At 36.2% G+C, this 25,188-nt stretch overlaps 1 protein-coding gene across 3 annotated transcripts; it reads left to right on the forward strand.

Moving 5' to 3' along the window:
* Window positions 1-1,793: 1,793 nt before the first annotated feature.
* LOC132306332 (uncharacterized) lies at window positions 1,794-24,049 on the forward strand. Of its 3 annotated transcripts, none has more exons than XM_059803685.1 (7): window positions 1,794-2,184; window positions 2,431-2,516; window positions 2,705-2,770; window positions 4,606-4,848; window positions 7,007-7,168; window positions 14,565-14,654; window positions 18,622-22,508. In XM_059803685.1, exons 1-7 carry the CDS (start codon window positions 1,934-1,936, stop codon window positions 18,732-18,734), a joined length of 1,011 nt encoding a protein of 336 aa, XP_059659668.1. In that variant the 5' UTR covers window positions 1,794-1,933; the 3' UTR covers window positions 18,735-22,508. The 3 variants fall into 3 exon arrangements, with proteins under 3 accessions (XP_059659668.1, XP_059659669.1, XP_059659666.1); XM_059803683.1 differs by lacking the exon at window positions 18,622-22,508 and adding an exon at window positions 23,507-24,049 and having other exon boundaries at window positions 1,804-2,184; XM_059803686.1 differs by lacking the exons at window positions 7,007-7,168; window positions 18,622-22,508 and adding an exon at window positions 23,507-24,049 and having other exon boundaries at window positions 1,795-2,184.
* Window positions 24,050-25,188: the final 1,139 nt, after the last annotated feature.

Below are 25,188 nucleotides of genomic sequence, written 5' to 3' on the forward strand. Positions count from 1 at the left end.
AGGCTTGGAGAAAAGAACAATTCTTAAAGTATTTAGCTTTGAAAAGCTGGAAAGTTAACTCTTGTTTCTGCACCTAAAAATTCCACCCATGTTTAGTGAGAAGTGCCACATTATAATTTTCAAAATTACAAAAACCCAAACCACCAACTTCATTGCTTGTACAGAGATCTTCCCACTTCACCTAATATATTTTCCTAGAAAAATTCTGGGAACCCCACCAAAATCGACGGACAATAGATGTTAAAGATAAACAAAGCTTATGTGGAAGTTTAAAGCATGACATAACATAGGTCGGGAGAGCACTTAACACAACTTTGATAAGAACCTCTCGTCCTGCTGAAGAGAGAAGGCATGATTTCCAGCTTGCTAAACGATCGACCATTCGTTGATAGACAAAATGAAACACATCCCATTTAGATTTCCCAATGATGATTGGCCTGCCTAAATATTTTTCCTTCAAACATTCTTCACGAATGCCCAAAATATTGCATATTTCTTTTTTCCCTTGATGAGTAATATTTTTAGAAAAGAAAATGGATAATTTTATGAAATTAACTTGCTGACTTGATGCATGATGCATGCTCATATCTATGAAGAATATTTTTTATGGATGTAACTTCAGACTTGGAAGCTTTGCAGAAAATGATTGAGTCATCTGCAAAAAAGAGATGGGAAATTTCTAGAGCCTATCTGCAAATTTTAGTACCTGAAATAACTCGGTTCTGACAAGTAACCCGCAAAGAACGTGATAATGCTTCAGTACAAAGAATAAATAAATATAGAGAAAGAGGATCACCTTATCGCAAGCCTCGGGATGGTTTAAAGAAACCCACAGGATTACCATTAAAGACAACTGACATTAATAGAGTTGAAACACATTCATGATAAGGTTAATCCAGTGAGCATGAAACCCAAGTTTTTCCATCATGGTTTTCAAAAAAGACCATTCAATACGATCATACGCCTTACTCATTCAAGTTTTAAGGCAAAAAATATTTTTTTTCCTTTTCGTTTATTGGCTGCCATATTTTTGTAACTAAATTTTTGCTATCAATGAAAATTTGTATGGTTGCTTTGAAAAAAAAATCACCTATCAAACCCACACACACCACCACAAGAGGGACGAAATTATGTTGTACTGAGGGGCAATTTTTTCTTTTACTATTATATTTTATTATTTTTGTCATTTTGATATATATACTAATGAAATATTACCTTTGTCCCTTTTGATTTTTTTTTTAAAAATTCAGCATTGCCTCTCCTCTCTTGAGTTTCTAGGTCCATTCCTGAGTGCACCGACAACCCCCGTATTCCCTCTCTTCTCCGAGTGCCACTACCACCAATAACTTTACAAACTTCACCTCTACGAATTCCAGCCGTGGCTCCCTTAAATTTCTGATGTGGATCAGGGTTATTTAACCATGGCCTCTCATTTGCATAAATATATATACACACACACACACACTGATACAAATATATATATTTCCTATATTATATATTATTTTATTTTATTGTAAGGATACATTAATCAGTTCATGGTTCAATTTCCTCACAATATCGTATTTGTACAAATAAAAAATAATAAGAAGTTTTTCGAACAATACGGCAATAATTGCACATTTTGCCTATTATGAGATTTTTTTTTTGGACACTTAACCGTAATAAAAATTACAAAATTTGTAAAAGGCAGTGTATCAAATTCTTATGAGAGGTTAAATTTTTTTATTTTTTTTACAATTAACGATCATATAACAGAGTCCGGTGCACACACACCGCCCCTTCCACGACCGAACCGGGTCAGCACCGCGAACTATATAAAATTCTTAATTCCTAATAAGAAACAGCACGTTTTGACACCAATTCGTGCTTAATTCCTTAAACAACGCTGACCCATCAAAAGTCGCAACAAACCCAGTTTGTAAAGGGCAACAAAATGGAAGAAGAAAGCAGAAACTGGAGCGAATCGGTGGACGACCTCGTTCACAGAGGCGATGTCGATGAGGCCATCTCTCTTCTTGAACGGGTGGTTTCGAATTCATCGCATTCGGATCTTCAATTGTCCTCTGCTCTCTTCGACTTGTCCAAACTCTTCCACTCCAAAGGCTTCTCTCTCAAAGCCGACGAGGCTCACTCTCGCGCACTTGTCATCAGACAACAGTCTCAGCAGACTCCAAATCCTCAAGGGTCAGACCCAATTCTTCTTTTTTACTTTTACATGCTCTTTTTTTTTTTTCCCTGTTTGGTTGCTTAGAAAATCGAGGAAAATGCAACAGGATTGAATTTTGAAATGTTTGTGTTATGTGCATGTGTTTTTTTCTTGCTTAGGTGCCATTTTGAGAACTAATTGAGATTCGTTTACCTTTTTCTTGCATTTCTTGGCTGCCAATTGGGTTTTAATTTCTTGGGTTTTTGATGTTGTTTTCTGTTCAGTGATTTAAAATTTTCGAATAAAAAATCAGAGGAAGAAGGCATTGCAGCTTCTAGGGTTTCGGCTAGTAATGGGTCTACAGATGATGGTTTGTTCTCTGTTCTTAGCTTTACATTTCTATCGGAATTGTGTGTGTATATATATATTACCAATGATGTTGTTCACTAAATTTAACTAAGCTTTATCCTCACTATCTGGGTTGGCTGCACAAATGTTTTTGTTGTCATTCATTGATTATTTTCCAAGAAGTAACGGGTTGTGGCTTCTGTCTTGAAGGATATAGGGGGAAACCTTCAAAAATGCCTGCAGATGATTTGCCTCATGAAAGTTGTTCCGACGATGGTACTTACCTTATTCTTCTACATTCATCATTTTAGGTGACATTTTAAATTGGGTGTTGGCTAATCCTCATTATAAAACTCAATGCAACTCAATAAAGCCATTTAAGTTTTTGACATTGGGCTTAATTTCCACATGTCTATTTTATATTTGGAAATATCATGCGTTTAGTCATGTTTAGTTCTATTTAGGTCACATATATTGCTGATCATAGGATATTGTGTGTCTTGATATATCCAATAACCATTTGGTCTTCTTGGCCTTCCATGGATTCTTTTAGCACCTAGACCCTGAACTTTATCACCTATTAGTTGTTACTGGTGACATCATTGGTCTTCGTTGTACATGACATGATTATGTCAATTACTTAACTCAAAATAGTTCCACAAGATTCCTCAGAGTTTATACCAGCTTTTGAAATTGTTATATTTGCACATATGATGTTGAGACTTCTCCATCAATCTGTTATATATATAAGAACCACTTGTTTTGTAATTTTTTTTTTATAAGTAATTATGAATTAAAAAAGGCGTTCAAGAGGGGAACGCGTCCCTTAAACAATAGTGGAATCGAGGGCTAAGGCCCCAAAGAATCCAAAAAAGAAATTAAATCATTAGAACTCAAAAGAGGAGCAAGATGCCAAGAACTCCTCTTCACATAACTAAAGAGAGAACGAATAATAAAAAGTTTCAGCGTCGCCGTAGACGACTCATTCCCTTCGAACATTCTACTATTTCTCTCCTTCCAGATGCACCACCAAACGCAATGTGGGACAATTCTCCAGTAATCCCGTACATCCTTACTCACACGACATCCTCTCCAAGCATAAATCAAAGCCTTTGAAAAATGTGGCATTACCCAACACATACCAAACAACCCAAGAATAAGATTCCAACAATCGTGCACCACGGGGCAATGCATTAGGAGATGATCAACTGACTCCCCGTTTTGCTTGCAAAGGCAACACCAGTTAACAAAACAATTTCCCCTCTTCCTCAAATTATCAATCGTCAATACCTTACCCCAAACAGCGGTCCATACAAAGAATGCCACCCTAGTTGGAGCCATAGAACGCCTAATGGTTTTCCACGAGAAGTCAAGGCTATCAAAATTAGGCAGACATAAGAACAAAGATATTACTTCAAAACGACCATGAGTAGAGGGAATTCATGTCAAATTGTCAAAACCCCTGCCAACTCCCTCCTTTCGGTACAATAGATCTAGGAAAACACTTACCTCGTCCAACTCCTAATCCTGAAATGAACGTTGAAAATGCACGTCCCACGTAATTCCACTACTATCAAGCCGATAACAGTCAGCTACGTAGGCATGTTTATCAACTGCAATACTGTATAATATGGGAAATGTACGAAATAATGGCTGATCAACACACCAAAGATCCTCCCAAAAATGAACGCAACTGCCGTCACAAACTTTGAATCTGATATGAGAAGAAAAGGCATCCCATCCTTTCCGAATGGATTTCCACACCCCAATTCCTCCCACAAGAGAAACCGGATGGGTAGACCAACCGCCAATGTCTTCCCCATACCGACATGAGACTAACCTTCGCCAAGGACGATATTTTGTAATTTTGACTGTTTCGAATCACGTGAGTTTAGTTTTAACATAAGTTAGGTATAAAGTGAGTAGTGAAGGTTCAGCTCTTGGCTCCTTAGTGAGATGCTTACATGCTATGAGCCTATGCTTCATTGTGTGGACATCAATTACACTGCCATTCTAATCTCAGTTTATTTTATCCCTGAAATAATGTCGCGGATCATCTTTAACTAATATTATTTATGATTTTATTCAAATGATGCTATGGACGACTACAGATTGGGAAGCTATCGCTGATCGTGCTCCAGATGAATTACTTCCTCCTGAATGCATGCCAGGAGTTTCAAAACTCTCACTGGAGGAGACCAAAGTTAAAGCACCTAAAAGGCGTGGAAGGGGAACATTCTCATATAGGAAACATAGCTTGTATAGTGACCAGCAGACTGATGAGTCTAATGTTGATGACTCAGAAAATGGAATTTTGTGCCATAGTTCTGAAGGAGACACGGAAATTAGAAAAGGTACGTCATTCATGTGTATTGCTGTGTTTCACTTCAAGCTTTTACTCCTGAAAGTGTGTCGGTAGTTCAGTTTTTATTTATTTTTTCTCATCTCATTGACTTGACCCTTTTGTTGAACTTGGCATTTTATAGGAAGTACTGTTGTGATATAAAGGTGTGAAACGTTGTTATGTTGGAGTGATTTAATTGTCTCACAGTTGAAATTGTCAGTTTCCTTTCATATAGTTACTTCAATTTGAAAAAGTTGTTTGGCGCCCGCCGCGGGGGGGGTGGGGGGTTGTGTGGGGGGTGGTGGGGACTGTTTTTTATGGACATATTATTACTACATTACTGCACAGAAAAAATATCTTTTCACTAAATGCTGGTTAAGTTCATCTGCACCGAATGCAAATAATATGCGTGAGGGTTGAATTTCTGTTAGATGGCTTAAATGCCCCGCATTTTATTTGACCATTTCCTAGGTTACCTTTCCTTAACAACACAAGCAATCTTTTCCTACATGATTAAGATATTCCATTCTTGGTGGTAGTTATGGTTAAGATTGAGTTGACCGTTAAAGAGTGAAAGATCAAATTAAACCTATAGGCAAGAGTGGAATACTAGACCATTCTAGAAAGAAAAAGTTGGTTTTTCCATCAAGTGTCTATTTGACATTTTTATGTCTTAGTTTTTATAAATATCATTTTTTATTTTGCTATAATTATCAATAATTTATTATTATTGTTATGATTTATAATAAATAAGCTTGTGAGTTTGCTATAAGCACAAAATGAGCTGCATGAAGTAATTCTGGATGTTTACCTCTTTTGATATGAAAGGCATTTGGAGAATTTAATAAATTCATGATTTAAATTACAAAGTCATGCTAGAATCTGAAATTGCATATTCTCTGTGATGGAGCGGATACATTTGTCATTTTGTTAGATATACTTCAGTAAGAATTACTATGTCTTATTATGTTATTTGAATTTCCCACATTTACTCATTATTTATTTTTTGGACAATTATTGCAACTGAATGCAAATTCAAGTAGCTCACGCTGCTCATTGTAAAAAAAGTCGCTCATCTAGAGATTGTGATTTGATGATGGAACTGATTTGAGTATCTTACAACCCTTCATAAAACATTTTATGCAAATTGTTTGAAGAGGAATGCTAAGGACAGTTGCCAAGGCGACTGCCCATTCATTCACATTCGCTGTTCTTATTGGTGAGTATAATTATAACTAATGCCTTCATTAATTAGATATTTCCTATTTTTACGAGATATTAAAATATATATTTTTATGGACAAAACTTCCCTTATCTCTTTCATTTACCTTTTTCCCATTCTTCCCTCCATTCACCAATGGGTTTGTTTATATATATATAAAAATAAATCACTAACAATCTGTGAGTGGATTCTTTCTTCTTTATATATATATATATATATAAATATTTTCTCCTTATGAATTCATGGTTCGAGAGACGAGGATTGCATTTATTAGAATATATATATAAACTGGCATCCGGATCTACAAGGAAAAAAAGAAAAGGAAAGGAAAGTAACACATACGGATCTAACAAGGGAAAAAAAAAAAAAAAAAACAGAAAGTAACAACTCTTAGAACCAATGAGAACAACGACTGTGAATGGGCAGTCGCTTTAGCGACTGTCCTTAGCATTCTTCTTGTCTGAATTGAGTAAAAGGAATCAATGATCCTAGCTCATGTAGAATAATTCAAGTTGTGTGTATGTGTCTAATACGAACTTTCATAATGATTTTCTTTGTAGTACAAAAAGAAAAAAATAATAAGCAGATAAGAAAGAAATAGTAAGCATAATAAAGGTTGTACTAATTGTTGGACATCATCGCGATAGATGCAACTGTCACTGATAATTAAGTTATGTTTTTAGATTAGACGCTTAAATAAGGATAGAGACCCCTCCTCCTCACCCTCCTGTTCCCCTCTTTTCTTTTGCTCTGCCTGTTTGTTAACTATCTCATTTTATAATATTACAATTTGTAATGTATGGGTGATGCACGATCTGGAATAATGTTGAAAATTTTCCCATTAATTTTTTTTTTTTCCGAATGTCCTATCAACTAAGTCAAGTTCATGCATGAGCTATGGGTCAAATAGTAACCAAGATCTGGAATTTTGTCTTTGTGATTTCAGCAAAATATGGTACAGATCATGTTCTTGTTCTGGATGACTTTCCACCAAGTACGCGGACAATTGACCTGGAAAAGCTATTGGAAAGTTTCAAAGATCGCGGAGTTGTGATTCGCTGGGTTAATGATACAACTGCTCTTGCAGTTTTTAGAACACCTTCAATTGGTAAGCATATTTTAACTAGAGAATACATACTTTAAAAATAGAGATGAACGCTTAATGACCTTTAAAAGTGGATTAAATATGAGTGAATTCAACTTCTTTCTAATTTAAAAGGCAGACCAATTTAACATGCAAAGATTGTAAAGTTATCCTAGGAGAAATTTTGACATCATAGCATAGGATACTAGTTTTAGTGTATACAAGAAATAGAATTACAAATCCAAGAACTAGGTGGTGGAATTTCAGAGGGAGAAACTAAAATTATTTAAGAATAGGATATGAGAAGTATCAAAGTTATTACTTATCAAAAAAAGAAAAAAGAAAAAAAAATGTAGTAGTGAAGTACAGGACCGGAAACCCTAGGCTCTGTTGTAGAGAGTAGGCACAATGCTTAAAATAAATCTTGAGGGGGTGACTAGATCTTGTTCAATTTTAACTAACAATAACTGAATTTAAAATTATCACAATTATATTTGAAATGTCACAATATGAATCCCGTTAAGGATAGAGAATGAACACAAGATTTTTCGAAAACTCCAGCAGGGAAGAATCACGAAACTTAGTCTAAGCAGATCAAATACACTGACTAGGTAGATATTACAAATTCTACAATTCCATTTATTCTAAAACCACACTTAGGTTTGTTACTATTTGTAGCTACGAGGTTCACTGTCAATTTGTCTAACATAAAATAACCAATGGTGAGGCATCAAATAAAACATAATAGGATCCAAGGTGGACTGAGAGGTGGAAGCCTGGGAAAACGAGAGAGAGAGAGAGAGAGAGAGTGAGAGGATGACAGTGTTCAAAAACACCATTGACTCCCTTGGTGAAGGTGTGAAGTGTGGGAAAAATATGGGTGTGAGAGCATAAGATCTTTCTATGTCTAAAGCTCCATCTTGTCATATGGTTCTGCCTCTTTTCCTTGGCCTTAGGTCATCTCTTTTTATAGGTCAAGTGAGAGTGGGTGATGTCATTGATGACATCACGTGTGGTCCATTAATATAATAATGAAAAGAGATTAATTTGTCAAATAATTAAGAAGCAATATTAATTAAGATGGGTAATTTGTACGCGAGTCAAAACGGTATTTCTCTCTCTACAAGTCTGGTCAACTCGACGGACCTGGACTTCGGCCACCAAACCAAGTACCTCCTCGAATCGTAGGTAATTCTAAGTCCTGTTTCTAACTCAGGTCTTCGATCTTCTGTTCAAGATATGTTGATGATGTAGTAACTTTAATCGTTGATCATAAAATGTGGGCCATTGTTGCTGTTGTGGCGTAGCCGTTAACCGTTTGACCAAGTTATGTAGGCCATTGTTGATGATGTGGCGTTTGCCAAGTGGACTCGAGCATATTGACACCCACATTTAGTCCTACACGAGTGTGCTTCGTAGAAAGTAGAAGGTTAGTTGGGTATAAAATGATGTTTTGTGCTTTTATAAGCAAAGGAGGAATCTTTAGAGATTCCTAAAGGAAAAAGATTTATAAGAAAAAGTTTAAGCAACGAGGTGCCCCTAGATGAGGTATCTCAGAAAGGGTCATCTCGTGGAGATTTCTCAGCAAAAAATTAGCAATGAGATATCATGCGTGACTCGAGTAAAGTGCTCGTCGAGGCAGGACTCGAGGCTAAGAGCTCGTCAAGGTGGTGAGACATCTCGTGGAAGTTTTCTTGGATGAAACCTACGTACGACGCATCCCTATGTGGGACCTTTTATAGTGAGGCATCTCTGAAAGAGGCATATCGAGGGTGAGAGCAAGCCAAATGAAAGGCTCTAGACACTGCAACAAGAATGAAGCGTGTTGTGCTAGGTTACTCGATAAACTATTAGGACTTACATTATCAAAAAAATAAACTATTAGGACTTGGTTCATTTGAGGCTTTAGGTCATTCGATGACTTCATTGGTGAAGTTTGGCCGATGCTCTGGGTCACTCTATTGACTGTTATGATAGTTCATTCGAGGCTTTAGGTCGCTCAATGATTTCAAGTCTGATTCGAGTCTCTGGTCAAGTTTGTGGGCCATTTGTTGATGTTGCCATGTGGACCACAAATATACAGGTACTTACAGTAGGTAGTCCCACGCGGGTGAGCTTCGTATAAAATAGAAGGTTAGTCATGCATAAAATGATATTTTGTGATTGTATAAGCCAGAAGAGGAACCTTTTGAGATTCCTAACGTTGAGGGATCTGATGATGAAAAGTGTCCCAACATTTTGCCAATTGAGGTTCTAGGTCCTTCGATCGACTATTGTGATTTAGTTCATTCGAGACTTTGGTTTGCTCGATGATCAGGCTGTGGGAGTAGGATCGAGACTCTAGGTCCTTTGATCAGCTGATCGACGAAATGACCTTGGCACATTCGAGGCTTTGGGGCGTTTGATGTCCATGTTGTGGGAGTCGGATCGAGGCTCTGTGGCGCTCACCGAATGACCTTGGCACATTCGAGGCTTTGGGGCGGTCAATGTCCAGGTTGTGGCGGTCGATGTCCAGGTTGTGGGAGTCGAATCGAGGCTCTAGGGCGCTCGATCGATTGCATGACCTTGTCACATTCGAGGCTTTGGGGCTGTTGATGTCTAGGTTACAGGAGTCGGATCGACTGAATGACGTTGTCACATTCGAGGCTTTGGGGCTGTCGATGTCCAGGTTGTGGGAGTCAGATTGAGGCTCTGGGGCGCGCTCGATGGACTGTGTTTGAAGAATTAGATTGTTCTAGTGTTTCGTGGCTTTGGGGTGCTTGATGGACTGTGTTCGAAGAGTTAGATCGTTTGAGTGTTTCGAGGCTCTGGGGCGCTCGACGGTTTGCAAGTGTGGCAAGTCAATGTATTAATCAAATGAACAGGTATAATATAACGTTAAAACTTATAATTAGCATACAAACCATCATAAATTAAAATAAGATAATAAATTAAATAATATAAAGAGAAGGACCATAGTACATAGGCTGCATCTTTATATGTATTGTAAAATATATATTTAACAGTGTTTAGGTCAAATGAACTTAAAAAATCGTGTAACAAAATCATGTCATCAGGTAGGTTTAGACTTATTACCCATGAGCATGATATTAAGTAGCAAAAAAGTGTGACGCATCTTGTGTCATATACACACTCATTAGATACATGTATGACATATGCATTGATGGGACAAGTTGTATCTTGAAAGATATGTAAGTGACTTTGTTGCATTGAGATATGGGAGCCAAAAATAGTGATAACACTTGATATTATAATTTTACATATGTTGAAAATAAGTGACTTTTTTTCTTTTTGGGCAAGATTCAATGCAAAGGTCACCTCACTACTGTTATCATAGCCACAATGCTAGATCGATAGATGTCATGGTGTAGGCTGTATCTTGTAACAGTGAGTAATCAGAGCAACAGTTTAGCCACAAATGCATTGGTGGGACCGGTTGATAGCAAAAAGTATTGCTCTACCATTGTCTAATAATGTATATATATATGTGTGTGTGTGTGTTTGTGTATGAAATTATGCATACCCACAAAGAAAGTTTTGGTACCAGTCAATATTTCTTTTGATTTTCTATGTAAAAGAAAAATCATGCTACACATAAAGTTATATTTATAACTTTCTATGTACTCTATTACCTTCAATATCAAAGAAAAATGATAGATATGTACCGTGTGAGAAGTACTTTAATTATATACAGCTAAATTTTGGTATCAGTCAATATTACTTTATTTCTTTTGACTTACAGAGTATTAAATATACATAGATATGTGAATATGATATTGAAGGTAATAAAGTATTGCTAGATATGTGAATATGATATTGAACGCTTTCTAATGCATTGAGATATGAGAGCCAAAAACAGTGATAAGACTTAATATATATGATAAGTAAGATTGTATTAGAAAGTGTTGAAAAGGGGAACGTATCCCAAAAGCTATACAAAGGCTGAAGTCAGAACTAGGGTCCTAAGGAGCCACCGAACGCAAAAAATCAATAAACTCAATAAATATACAATTTCTCCCCAAAATCCAACTAAAAAGAGAGTTAATAATATGGAACTTCAAAGCCCCCAAGGAAGATTCCTCCCCATTAAAAGATCTTCTGTTTCACTCCGTCCATAAGCACCACCAAACACCAAGAGGAACCGCCCTCCAACAATCACGGACGTGGGCCCCCACACTGCAACCTCTCCAAGAGTCGATCAAATCCCTCGAAGACCGAGGCATAACCCATTGGACACCGAAAAGTCCAAAAATAAGGCTCCAGGAGTCATGGGCCATTGAGCAATGTAAGAGAAGGTGATCCACGAACTCGCCATTCTTCTTGCACAGACAACACCAACACCAATTGACTGTAATTTGTCTTTTCTTTCTCAAATTATCCAGGGTCAAATTCTTGCCCCAAACAGCAGTTCAGACAAGACTTAATATTATTATTTTTTTGATAAGTAGACAAGACTTAATATTATAATTTTACATATGTTGAAATAGTGATAAGTGGTTCTTTTTTATTTTTTATTTTTATTTTTATGCGGCAAGATTCAATGCAAAGGTCACCTCACTACTGTTACCATAGCCACAATGCTAGATCGTTAGATATCATGGTGTAGGTTGTATCATGTAACAGTGGGTAATCAGAGCAATAGTTTAGCCACAAATGCATTGGTGGGACCGGTTGATAGCAAAAAGTATTGCTCTACCATTGTCTAATCATGTATATATATATGTTTATATGAAATTAGGTATAGCTACATAGAAAGTTTTGGTATCAGTCAATATTTCTTTTGACTTTCAGTACTTTTGTCGGATGTAAAGTGAAAAAGAAAAATGCTAGATGTGTACCATGTGTATAGTGAGAAGAAGTGTGCAGGTGGTTTACTGGAAAGTACCACCAAACATTGTGCAAGAGGTATATCATAGGTGCATAGAGTCACCAGTTTTTATTATTTTCACGTTGTAGCTATAGGCTATGAGCCTTAAAGCAAGATAACTGTAGTAAGCCCACAAAAGTAATAGGTGCCTGTAAGTACAAGATTTTCATCCGAAAATCTTTATAATGGAAAATATCTGTAGGATAAAGCGTGAGGTCTGATTTATAAAATAGTAAATAAAAGGTCAAAGAGTTTATTGATATTTCGTGATAAATGGCAAAGAGAGCTCAAGAGTTGATTGTTTTGAAGGTTGATACACTCATATCGATCAACTTTTGGGTAGAGCAAGCATCAAGCCTAGTAAAAGTGTGTCAGAAATCAGAATTGATTTTACGCTCATGTCCAGTAGATAAAGCTTTTCGGAAAAAGTTTCTCATATTGTATATATTGTTCAGGAAATTGTGTAAATTGTGTGGCTCGAGTAGAAGAGACTCGAAAAGATATAAAATGAGTGGGAGGTAGTGTAATGGATTTGTGAGCGAAAATGTCAAACTCTTTATTTATTTATTTATTATTTTTTGGTTGCAGCAAGAGAAAGTCATAGCAACCTACGGAGTATTAAATATACATAGATTTGTTCATATGATATTGATGGTGATAAAAGAATGATTTGCTCTGGTGAATGCTTAAGGTTACCGGATAAAGGGTGATAAAATATATATGTACCCTTTAATTGGATGTTTTTCAAAATGCTTTAGATCCATTCGAGAGGTTTGAGTCTGAAGCAAAAAAGCATATTCTTGTGCAGAAGTAGGAAATAAGCAATAGCAAGGCATAACAAACAAGTGAGTGCCGGATCTAGCATGATATTTTCAGATGTTTTAAACGTTTTACTGTTACTACATCATGCATCACAAACAGTGATAACAAGAAGGTTGAGTTTGGAACGAGATCACCACAATGAGGCATTAAAACTTGAATTCTTGAGGTGTATTGTGGATGGCTTCTTCTATGAATTTAGAGCAATGTCACTAGTACGAAGCAATTAATCCATGGTGACCTCTTACATATCCACCAGACTCCTTCCATGATTTATATGAGGATACCTCCCTAGTGGAGTCGCCAAAATGTAGGTACTAGGTTCACAGTCAAACATTAAATTACAAATGGTGAGGCATCAGATAAATATGCGTGTCAGTATACTCGAGGCCACATGGCAAACGGCACATCATCAACAATGGCCCACATAGCTTGGTCAAACAGTCAACGCGCTATGCCATATCAGCAACAATGGCCCACATTTTATGGTCAACGGTCAAAGACTCGACCAAACTTGTAGAGAGAGAAATACCATTTTGTCACATGATGCATCTCCCACTCTCTCCTTTGGCCTATAAAAGGACATGTTCCAAGGGCAAGAGGAGAAGGCCGAACTAGAGAGCAGACAAGGATGGACAATCCCCCTAGACACGGAGGGCTCTTATACTCTTACACCCATATTTTCCCTACACTCCACACTTTCACTAAGGGAGTCAATGTAGATTGCCATCTTCTTTCTTACTCTCTCTCTCTCTCGAGTTTGCCTTGGATTCCACCTCTCTTAGTCCACCTCGGATTCTACTATGTTGTGAGTTATATGATGTAGGACACGAGTAGCCTTAAATAGATAAAGATGTACAGAATTCAAAGACTGAAAGTTCAAACAACTAGGGCTGAAATTTGGAGGTTTGATAGTAAAAATGTAGAAAAACAAAGGGGAAAAAAATAGAATAGAGCTACCTATTGGAATCACTCCAACAGGGCCTAGGTATCCCACCTAGAGAAGGCCTCACACCCTCAGAATTTGTGAATCGCTCACGAAGAAATCTCAAATATATTTTGTATTCATTCATTGACTTAGTAATCAGAATTACATAGTATCCTTTTTATAACTACTGATGACCTTTGGATTACCCTACAATGGAGGTAATCAAAAGTTGACTCTAGCATAATAAATTACAAATAACTTAATTGATGCAATTTACCCAAACAATGCAATTTTCACCATAATTGATGCAATTACCAAAATTATGCAATTTGACCAAATCCCCCAAATAATGCAAGACTCCAAGTGGACCCCCCATCATCTATCATGTGCCGAATTAAGGCTTGAGCCCTATAACATTCCTTTTTGCGCCTTTTGTATGTCCTTAAAGTTGTCTGCCTTTGATCTATATCATTATAACTCACCATTTGTTATTTTAGTATGAACCGTGAACCTAGTACCTACACTATTCATCTATGAAATGCGAACAAGGCAAGGGTGATGATGATGACGATGCTGATGGTGACTGTATTTCATATTTAAAGCTTTTTTTGCCCCTGCTAGAGCATCATTCTTGCTTTGTGCAAGTTATTTCTCTGTTCCCGCTGTCTTATTTTTCTTTGTTATGTTCTTATATTGAATTGCCACTGCAGGATTTGATTAATGTTGAAATGATATAATTTCTTTGTGAAATATTAAGTCCCAAAGTTGGATTTTAGTTGATTTATGATTCCATTTTTATAATGCAGCACTAGAGGCCTGTAAATGCATTCAATGTCCATTTCCCGTGCGTGTACTTGGTGAAAATGATGACCTTCTGAGCTCAATTCCAACAAAAGGTATCGTCTCCCTTCTATTCTTAGAACTTTTTGGGACATGCATATTGTTAGTGAGAAATCTAGGACCATACAAAGTTGCTCAATGCTGTGATCTACGCTTAGAAAAGGGGGGTTGGGGGGTGGAGAATAGGTCTTAATTGCTTCAATCAACTGTTTTTAATGAATTTTTGCATTTTAACAAAAATAAGAGAAATTCAAAAGTTAAAACTGACTAGAACACCTTTAAAATGATCCATTCATCATGTCTGATAGCTTATAAAAATTGTAAAATAAACATTCACACAATAAGTGCGTTTTTTTGATATGAAAACCTCAAGGAAAAAAACCATGGGATCTAATTCTGACAAATCAAATCCACTATGAGAAATAGATTATAGAACCAGACCAGTTTTCAAAACTTTAGATACCTCCAGTTACCTCTCCACACTGTTTGATGCAAATCTCTCTACTTGAGTCTCTAGGCTGTTGCTCCATCAACAGATCCACAACACACATTCTGCTTCTCTGCAAGCACATTGATCTTCATTGCTAACTGTCTAGGTTGTGTGTTCATTGTGTAGAAAAGCAGTGTTGCATTCTCCGTAAGCACATCCCAATTGATGATCAACAACTTAACAACATACTCACCATACTAGGTGAAATGATGAACATGAAAGAAAGATAATTGTAGCAGGGAAATGTTAGATTGCACTCTAATGTGCTTTATTTATGCTCAGAGAATGCTTGCCTTAGTTGTTTAGAAGCCTAACAAGTTGTGTTTAAATTTGAAACCTGCCAAGCTTGATTGACTGATTAGTGTCTTCAATCGATCTAGATGTTCCAGAAACCAGTCGATGGATCAAGATATTAATAGAGTTATACTGGATAACAATATTTTTCTCTAAGTTTTTTTTCGATCGATTCACTCTTTGATCATACCTGTTGGACTTCTTTCGATCAATTGATGCTTCTATTGAGTCATATTGGACTTCTACCCATATTTCTCAATGCCTATGAAGCATGGACACTGGACATGGGACACGGGTACGATACGACACGGACACAGCGATTCGGCAAAGTTCAAAAAACTAGGGCACGGATACAGCAAGGATACAACAATAAAATAATACTATATATATTAATATATATATATATAATTTTTTTATCTTTACTAAATTTATAATCTATATTCATAAATACAACCTTTAAGCCCACCAAATAGCCCATCATATTAAAAAAGCAATTAAAGGTCCAGGAGCCAAAAGAGGGTGGTAGACCAAACCTAAAGCAAAGTCATGGCCCAGAAAGCTTAGGAGCCCAATCTAAATCACAGCTAATCGACTACTACTAGGGCTTCACTTCAGAGAACAGAATTGGTAGCCATGGAAGGGTATTCACGGTGGCACCCAGTGCTGATTATTCGGCGGTCTTGGAGGAGGATGAAGACAAGAGGTCGGTATGTTCCATGCTTGAGCGATCTGAAACTTTGATCTACTTTGAAACACACACACACACACACACGTATATATCTTTCATCGTCTCCTTTTTTCTTTTCAAAAAAATCCAAACGGCATGTACCCAGCGTGTCCGACATGAAAAAAGGAAAAAGAAAAAAGAGGAGTGTTGGACACGTGTCCGAGGCTGGGACACGCGTGTCCGTGTCCGACACCGGCATGGAAGCCATTCTTTCCATGTCAGTGCTCATAGCTCAATGCAATGCTGATCGATTGACCCATAGAATTGGCAAGCACACTTTTTCAAATTTTTAGAAAATTTCAATTTTTAACTAAACCAGTTAATTAATCAACTTAGTAAGACAAATATAACTCAATAGTTTAGAAGTTTTACTTAGTCCTATAAACAAAGATAAAATCTTTCTATAATTTTTAAAAAATTTCAATTTCTTTTATATTTAAAAATATAATCCTAAATCATGCTGAGAATCCTTCAATTTGAATCACAAGAAAATTTTAAATCTTCCCAAAAATATTAGGACTCCACTAATTTCTCAAATTCCATGTCAGTTAAATTCATAATGCCAATAAACTTCTCCTAAAGTTCTGTACACATTATTTTTTGGTGATGCTTTCAACAAATTTATTGTGCATTAAAATAACTTACACACATACATAAACATAGTCTAATTTCTGTTAAAATACTCAGATATTGGACACTGTGAATTAAAATAATCATGAATGCAGACCAGTAATTTTAAGAGAGCTTTGAAGATGCTTTCATGCATTTCTAGGAGCTCTTGCTACATTATGTTGAGGAATGTACTTCTTTGGAGGATTTTTGGCCAAAGCAGGAGGAATTTTCAAAACAACTTTTGAAGTTTTCATTACGATTAGAAGTTTTCATTATTGTTTGAAGCTTTTTCAATTGTAAGTAGCTTATCATTAAGCTTGCGTAGAACTCATGAAAACTTTCATTCTCTTCCACCTAAGAGATCCAGATTTAATAGTTAGCATTTGTATCTTAGAAATTTTGACTGTAATAGTTTAATAGTTCCTTCATGTCCTTTTTGGAAGATATATTCCATGCATCTTTAGCAGAGGTACACATAGAATCCTAGCAAACTCAATAGGGCTGAGTCAGGTGACAACACTACATATACCATTCAAAGCTTTAGTATGATAATTAGCCTCAGCAATTTTCTATTATTAGTTCTCTTTTTAGTTGGGTGATGGGGAGAAATTGTACATCTATTGATGAAATCGTGGATTTTTTGGGTTCTTTGGGTCCCAAGGACTCTTTCTTTGGCTTCGGCCTTTGTATAGCTATTGGGATGCGTTCCCCTTTTGAACGCTTTTATATACACTTTTACTTATCAAAAAAAGAAAAAGAAAAAAGAAGATAATTAGCGTCAGCAATTTCATCCTTACCTCCAATATCTGCTAGTTTAAGGCACGTCCTTACCTTCTACGACCTTGATTGGATGTACCCATCCAATTTCTATTGCAGTCCAGACCTTTTCTACAATATATTTGAGACAATTCTTCATCCTTGCCTTCCAGTAGCCATAAGACGTTCCATGATTCCATCAAACAAAATGGGTCGAGATATGGATCCATCTTCCTTATTTGTGATCTACTCACTAAAATAAATCAACTTGCTCAGAAATCTAGGACCATATCCCTAGGCTCTGATATAGAGTAGGGCAAGGCTGTTACTTAGACCTAAGGGGGTGAATAGGTCATAATTGTATTAGTTGGTTGTTTATTTCTAACAAATTTATAAATTTTAGGGTAAAGTGCAAAAAACACCCCTGAATTATTGCCCTTTTGCAAATAATCCCCTTGAACTACAAACTACACTTGAACTAACGATTTGTTACGTTTAAGGACAAACCCATCACAAAAAGACTATTTTACCCTTTCTCATTAAATTTGTCATTTCTTATTAAATTATTTTTATTATCTTTTTCTCTTATCTAAATATTAACTATACCATTTACCTTAAGTTTATTATTAGTATCAATTTATCATAAAAATGGAAAAAATAAATAAAGTTGTAACTACCATTTTCTAAAATGATTAACTTGTTATTAAAACTTTACTATTTATAATAAAACTTATTATACTCGGTTTAAAAATTTTTACCCAAAAAAATACCTTCTCTTTCATACAAGATATTCATGAAAAATTAATAAATTACTTAAATAGAAAATACCTTCTTTTTCATGCAATAAATTCATGAAAAATCAAGAAATAACTTAAATTGTTTTAAGATTTTTATTTAAACAATTAATTTCAAGAATTAAAGGTAAATTTATGCAAATTTAATGGAGAATATGTAATCAAATTAGTATGATTTTTTGTCATTATTTATTTTAATAAGAAAAATGGATCAAGTGTAATTCAATAAGAAAGGGCATTATGGTCATGTAATGAAAAATAGCCGGCATGGGGGCATTTTGGGGTTATCTCGAATTCCCAAAACGCTTTCGTTGGAGGTTGCCATATTCTTGATTTAGTCCTTATTGCAGGTGAGTGCGTGGATTCTAGACTGTGCAGTGGGATCAAGACCTATGATCACGTCAGTTGGAGCCTCCTTTATTTGTCGGAGAGGATTTGTTTTGGAGAGAGATGGAGAAGATGAATTGAGTTTTGTATCTCAAGCATTAGATTCTCGGTCCTCTGAATGGAGCTCTGATGGGGTTCTTTTATAGTTTGAAGGGGTTGAGGCGAGGAGATCCTTTTTCTCCTTTTCTTTTTCTCATTGTGATGAAGGTTCTTAGTAGGATGATGAAGAGTGGTGAATTTGGGTTTATTGTGAGGCTTTCTGGCGGGGAGTGACGTTCTTAGTTAATTGGAGATCTCCTATTTTATGTTTGCTGATGCTACTTTGGTTTTCTGTAATGCGGATGTGTCTCAGATGAGGTATTTGAGATGCGTTCCGATATGGTTTCAGGCTTCCAGTTTGAAGGTAAGTGTGGGAAAAGGCGTTTTGATTCCAGTCGTGGAGGTTTGTGAGATTGTCCCTCTTGCCGACACTTTGGGTTGTTGCATTGGCTATTTTCCCATTTCTTATCTGGGGCTACCTCTTGGGACTCCATTGAGGAGAGTGGGAAATTGGGATCCTGTGGTGGAGAGGTTCGAGAGAAGGTTGGCAGGCTGGAAGAAATAGTATCTTTCGAAGGGTGGAAAGGTTACTTTGATGAAGAGCATTTTCTTGAGTCTCTGTACTTATTTCCTTTCTCTTTTTCACATTCCCTCTTGGCTGCAGCGGAATTTTCTATGGGGAGGGAACGGGGAGGAGTTTTAGCATCATTTGGTCAACTGGAAGCAAGTGTGTTGCTCGATTCGAAAGGGTGGGTTGGGTATCATTGTATCAGAAGTTTGACGCCTTTCAATAAGGCCCAACTGGGAAAGTGGCTTTGGAGTGGAGAGCCACAGATTGTGGAGGAGGATGATTGCAGGTAGATTTGGGGTGGCTAGGGGTGGATGGTGCTGTCTTGAGGTGAAGATTACTGGTGGAGTTGGGATTTGGAAATTCATCCCGAAGGGGTGGGATAAATTTTCTGCACACATCAGGTTTCGAGTCAGGAACGACAACATGATTTGTTTTTGGGAGGATATATGGTGGTGATTGTTCTCTTGCCTTTTCTTTTCCTAGACTCTTTAGGATTGCCACGGACGGATGCGCCTTGTGTTTGAGTGCTATCACCTTAATAGTGGGAGAACATCCTAGGATGTGTGCTTTCTAAGGCACTTTCAGGATTGGGAGATTGAGAAAGCCATTGGCTTGTTTAAGTTATTGTATTGCCAAGAGATTGTGGGTGGAGTTCCTGATGTTTTGGTGTGGGTTCCTTCTTCCCAGGGTCATTTTGGGGCTCGGTCTTCTTATAGGTGTCTAATGGATGCTCCAGGGATTCATTCTCGTGGAAGGCTATTTGGGGTTCTAAGGCCCCTCTCGAATTGCAATTCTTCGCTTGGACATGTGTTAGGGAAGATTTTGACCCAGGATAATCTTTTAAGGAGGAGTCAGGTTGTGGTCAACTGCTGCAGCATGTGCTTGAGAAATGAGGAGACAGTTGATCATCTTCTTTTGCATTGCCCAGTAGCTAGGGGCTTTTGGGTTTTGATGTTGAGTTTGTTTGGGTTCAGTGGGTTGTGACCAGGTCTTCTAGAGGCTTGGTTGAGGCTTGGAGAGGTTGTACAGTGGGGGCCCAAGATCGTGATTTCTAGAGGGTCAAGCCTTTGTGCGTCTGGTGGTGTTTATGACTTGAAAGAAATAGGAGATCTTTTGAAGGAAATGAGACCTCTATTGGCACGCTGAAGTTCTCCATTATTAGCACTCTTTTTTGTTGGGTTTTAGGGGAGAAATTGTAAATCCATGGATGAGATAGTTGATTTTGTGGATTCCTTGAGAGTTTCGAGGCTCTATTTGGCCTTGTGTCGTTTATGAGGGATGCGTTCCCCTTTTGAACGCTTCTTAATACAGCCTTATTAAAAAAGAAAAAAGAAAAAAAAAAAAAAGAAGAGCAATTACATAATGAGAACGTTGATTTTACGTGGAAATCCTAAGAGGGAAAAACAATGGGACGTAGTTCAGGCAGATCAAATTGACCATGACAATAAAACCAGGTTGTTGGTTTCCAGGATGCTACCTCTTGACAAGACTGATGCCAATCTCTCTACTCGAGTCTCTAGGCTGCTGCTCTACTAGCATATCCTCTTGACACAAATGGATCCTTCGATCAATCAAAATGCTCTTTTGTTGTTACATTAGGATTTTAATTTAAGAAAATTTACTTACTGAAAAAAAAAAAAATTTAAGAAAATTTCAAAAACATCTTTATTCTGTTCAAAAGGAATTTTTATGAATCAAAACATGTAAAAGCCTAATTGAATGAATGCATGAATAATATGAACCCCACTGGCAAGTGCATATTTGAGAGTTAAAGGTCTCTATCAATTGTTTGATTCCCATGGTAAGTGAGTGGCCAAGTCTAATGAATTTATTTCACACAAGCGTAAATGAGAGTCTTAATAGGACTTCACATTCCATTTGAAAGGGGCCTTTTTGCCCTTGAATGTAGCTTAGAATTTCGAATTTGCCCTTGGACCGAGCTAGTACAACTAACTCTAACTAATCCAAAATTTATCAAAAAAATACAACTAACTCTAACTAAATGTTAAAATTATCTAAAAGTTGAACAAAAATTATAGACTCAAGCCTTTGAACCAAAAGAAGCCAATATGAGTTTTACTGACCCAAGCAGGGTTAATTTGTCGTCATTGTTATTGAAAGAAACCTATCCATATATCTATATGTATGAAAAACTTGTGAAGTTGGAATTGGCAGCAGTGGTAATGTGACATTAACAACATACTATGGACCTGTTCCAGTTGGGTTTAAACAACTTAAATGATTATGAGAAAGAGATTATAAAACCAGGTTATCAGTTTCCAGAACCCTAGAAATGCCCTAGTTACCTCTTGACAAAGAATGACGGCAAACTCTCTACTCTAGTCTCCAGGCTTCTGCTCCATTAACAAATGCACTCCTTACGTGTTGTGCTTCTCCACAAGCGCATTGATTTCCATGGCTTTTCGTACAGGTGGTGTTTTGTTGTGTAGAAAACATGGTGTTATATTCACCATAAGCATAACATGATTGATGATCAATACCTTTGATAACTCACTCACATACTAGATGCAATGATGAGTGTGAGAAAATTCTCGCAGGGAAGTGCTAGATCGCACTCTAATATACTATAGATGCTTATTGTATGCTCAAAGAATGCTTGTCTCAGTTGCTTATTTTCTGAACATAGGTGGTCTTTATATAGAGTTTAGAAGCTTATAGAGACTAGGGCTAAAAAAAATATATTCTGTTCTAATTGAAAATTGAATTTCGCTGTGTTCATCAATCCATCTAGTGTCAATTGATCAACACCTTGCCAGTACGATGGATCCTTTGATCGATCAAAATGCTCTTTCCTTGTTGCATTTGGATTTTAATTTAGAAAAATTTCAAGAACATATTTATTTTGTTCAAAAAGGATTTTTACGAATAAAAACATGAAAAACCCTAATTGAATGAATGCATGAATAATGTGAATCCTAATGGTGAGTGCATATTTGAGAGTTGAAATTACCTTTTTTCCCTTGAATGTAAGGTTCGGTTTCTAACTCTTTTTTTTTTTTTTTTTAGAAGTAAAAATATATTAGAAAGCGTTCAAAAGGGGAACACATCCCAAAAGCTATACAAGTGCCTAAGCCAAGAAAGAGGTCCTAAGGACCCAAAGAACCCAAAAAATTAACGATTTCCTCTATAGATATACAATTTCTCCCCATCACCCAACTAATTAGGTTCAATTTTCTAATTCACCTGAGGTAATACGACTAACTCTATATTTTAAATCTTTTTTTTTTTTTTTTTTTTTTTTTTTTTAAGTTAAAAAGAAATTATAGACTCAAGCCTTTGAAATGAAAGTGTAGCTAATATAAGTCCTACCGACCTAACAATTTGATCAAACTTGTAGTTGTCGGAAGCACAATAATTTGTCGTCCTTGTTTTTGAAAGGAATCTATCTACAATCCTATATGCATGAAGAGTTTATGATGGTATAATTGGCAATAGTGCTAATGTGATATTAACAACTTACTTTGGCCCTTTTACAGTTGTTTTTGTTTAGTTATTTAATTAAACCACTTAATTCCTCTACCCCACCCCCCGGCGCCGCCGCCATGGTCCTTACTAACTTAACATGCTTCAATAATGGTGTCTGAATTAGCACATTGGATAACCTTGTTGTGAGCTGCTTCACTTTTAGTTACTCCACTTTCAGGCTTTTAAAACATTATCAGCTTTTACTTCTAATTTTCAACACCTCTTGAGGAATTCTTCATTTCTCAGAATGCACCTAGGTCCTTTTTTTGGTCTTGGACGCCCTTTGGTAGGAGGGGTGGAAAAATGGATAGAAGGGAGAGAGGGAGGGGAAGGGATGTTGTTCATCCCTCCTTTTGTTTGATTGGATGGAAGGGAAGGAAATAGATTCTATTATTATATTACCAATATACCCTTATGTCTTTTCAATTCTTCCCCCGATCACCAACTTTAAAATTTTAATACTTTACATTCATCTGTCAGGTGTTGGGCTAAAAAATAGTTTGTAGTTCTTCCATTTTCTCTTAGATGAACTTTAATTTTGAATATATTCTCCACGAGTTGCCCAATCTTCAGTTTCCTGATTATTTCTTTTCTTGCTGAGACAGAAAAAAAAAAGTCCTTAATCTTTGGGTCGATTATTTTGCATTTTTTTAATGAAAATTTAGAACTCCCAAGATGAATTACTTTCTCGTGTTAAAAGCTTTCTGGTAATTAATTATCCATTGTAAAACAAAATTTGTTGTAATCTTCAGATCTGGAACCTCCTCGCCAAAGGCCGGAGACATCTGCCAGAACTGCCAAGAGATTGATTGCTCATGGAATGGGAATAAAGTTGCCCTCCACAGCCTTTGGGTCCAGTGATCTGAGAAAACAGGAAGAAGCCAGAAGAAACCGCATAGTTTCGAGGCAAAATATGAGGGATGATGCCTGGGGCGATGACGGACGCAACTAAGATTCAGCTGTTCACGATTTCTTCTCGAATATGAATTAGTTTTAATCCATGAATTTACCTCTTATTGACTATTGAATGGTGTTTCCTGCAATATCTTCTTAATACTTTGGAGCATCAACAAGTTTCAAAAAGTATCGGTGCTTAATTACCCATTTTAACTGTGTGTGTACATACCAGACCCTAATCTCCTGTAACTACAAGTCAAAATGTTTTGTACACTTGGAAACATAGGCATCATTTTTTAACTGAATTATCTGCAATGGTGTTAGTGTTATAAATATTATTGTTAACATATAGTTCCGGTTTATTATAATGGTATGCTTTAGTGTACAATTACACCCTAGATGATTTGTATTTTATTTTTTATTTCCTTTTTCAGAGTTGAATTTGGGCATTCATTTGATAACTGTCTATCTATATCTATACTACTAATAAAAGTGTGTAGATATTTTTATTTTTTATCTACTTTTTATTTATTTGTTATTTATCCAGTAATACCAAGAGATACTAGTTTCATTATTTATTCGAGAGGACAAAGTTCAAAGTGAAGATTTGAGCGTTGGTTTAGTAGTAAAAGCACTAAAACCTTTTTTAGGACACTATTCTTATTTTATTTTATTTTTCTTATTCAAAACAAAGAAAGTTGCATTGTAAAAAGGTTAATTATTTGCAGCCATTTTTTGAGAGCTAATAAGACCATCGCCAATGCAAAATGTCATTTTTATTTAGGCGACTGTGAGATAATAATCATCAAATCTAACTTAGTCTTGAAATTTAGGCAACTATATATATATATATATAAACACATATACCAACACTGACATATATATACATAAGCACAACACCTCAGAAGTTCAAAACCCAAATATCAGTTTGGCAGAAGCAATAGCAATAGTTATAGTTTGGGTTATATTTGACACAAAATTTGGCAAAGCTATATTTTGGCAACCCATTGGAGAGTCTATGTTAAACCCACCGCTATATTTTAAAATTGGCAACCCATTTGACAGCTCATTGAAGTTGTTCTAACTTAACAACTTTTGGCAAACAAATAGCATTCTCTTTAGGTGAGGAGGGATTTGAGCCTTGTAATGAACATTTGTGACTGTTCTATGATTTACCTAAATCTCAAACATATAATTCTATGAACTCAAAAATGATGTTGGACGGTTTGGTAAAATTTAGTAATTTTAGTTATTTAGATTTTTTATTTATTTTATTTTTATAATTTTTTTTTTATTAGAGATTTTTATTTAGGGTACTATGAGTGTTTAGTTTTCAATTATCTCTGTTCCGACTAAAGCAGGAAAACCTTTATCGTTCTCAATTCGAAGAGGAAATGACATAATTTTGCTTATAATTAATTGTTTGAGAATGATTGGTAACTTCTTAAAAAAATGGGTAATTTACCTGCTTCTTTTGTTAGAGTCAACGTCACGACGAATTGGGTTTTACCTTTCATATATATCTTCTCTACTCTCT

Source organism: Cornus florida, unplaced genomic scaffold, assembly GCF_030987335.1.
Source record: "Cornus florida cultivar Cherokee Brave unplaced genomic scaffold, ASM3098733v1 CherokeeBrave_3.0.0_Hap2_Chr05, whole genome shotgun sequence".
Lineage (NCBI taxonomy): Eukaryota > Viridiplantae > Streptophyta > Magnoliopsida > Cornales > Cornaceae > Cornus > Cornus florida.

Coding starts and splice junctions, on each gene's coding strand:
- LOC132306332 (XM_059803683.1), top strand. CDS start 1,934: ATGGAAGAAGAAAGCAGAAACTGGAGCGAATCGGTGGACGACCTCGTT. Junction 7,169..14,564: donor TTTTAGAACACCTTCAATTG/GTAAGCATATTT, acceptor TTTATAATGCAG/CACTAGAGGCCTGTAAATGC. Junction 14,655..23,506: donor GAGCTCAATTCCAACAAAAG/GTATCGTCTCCC, acceptor TGTAATCTTCAG/ATCTGGAACCTCCTCGCCAA.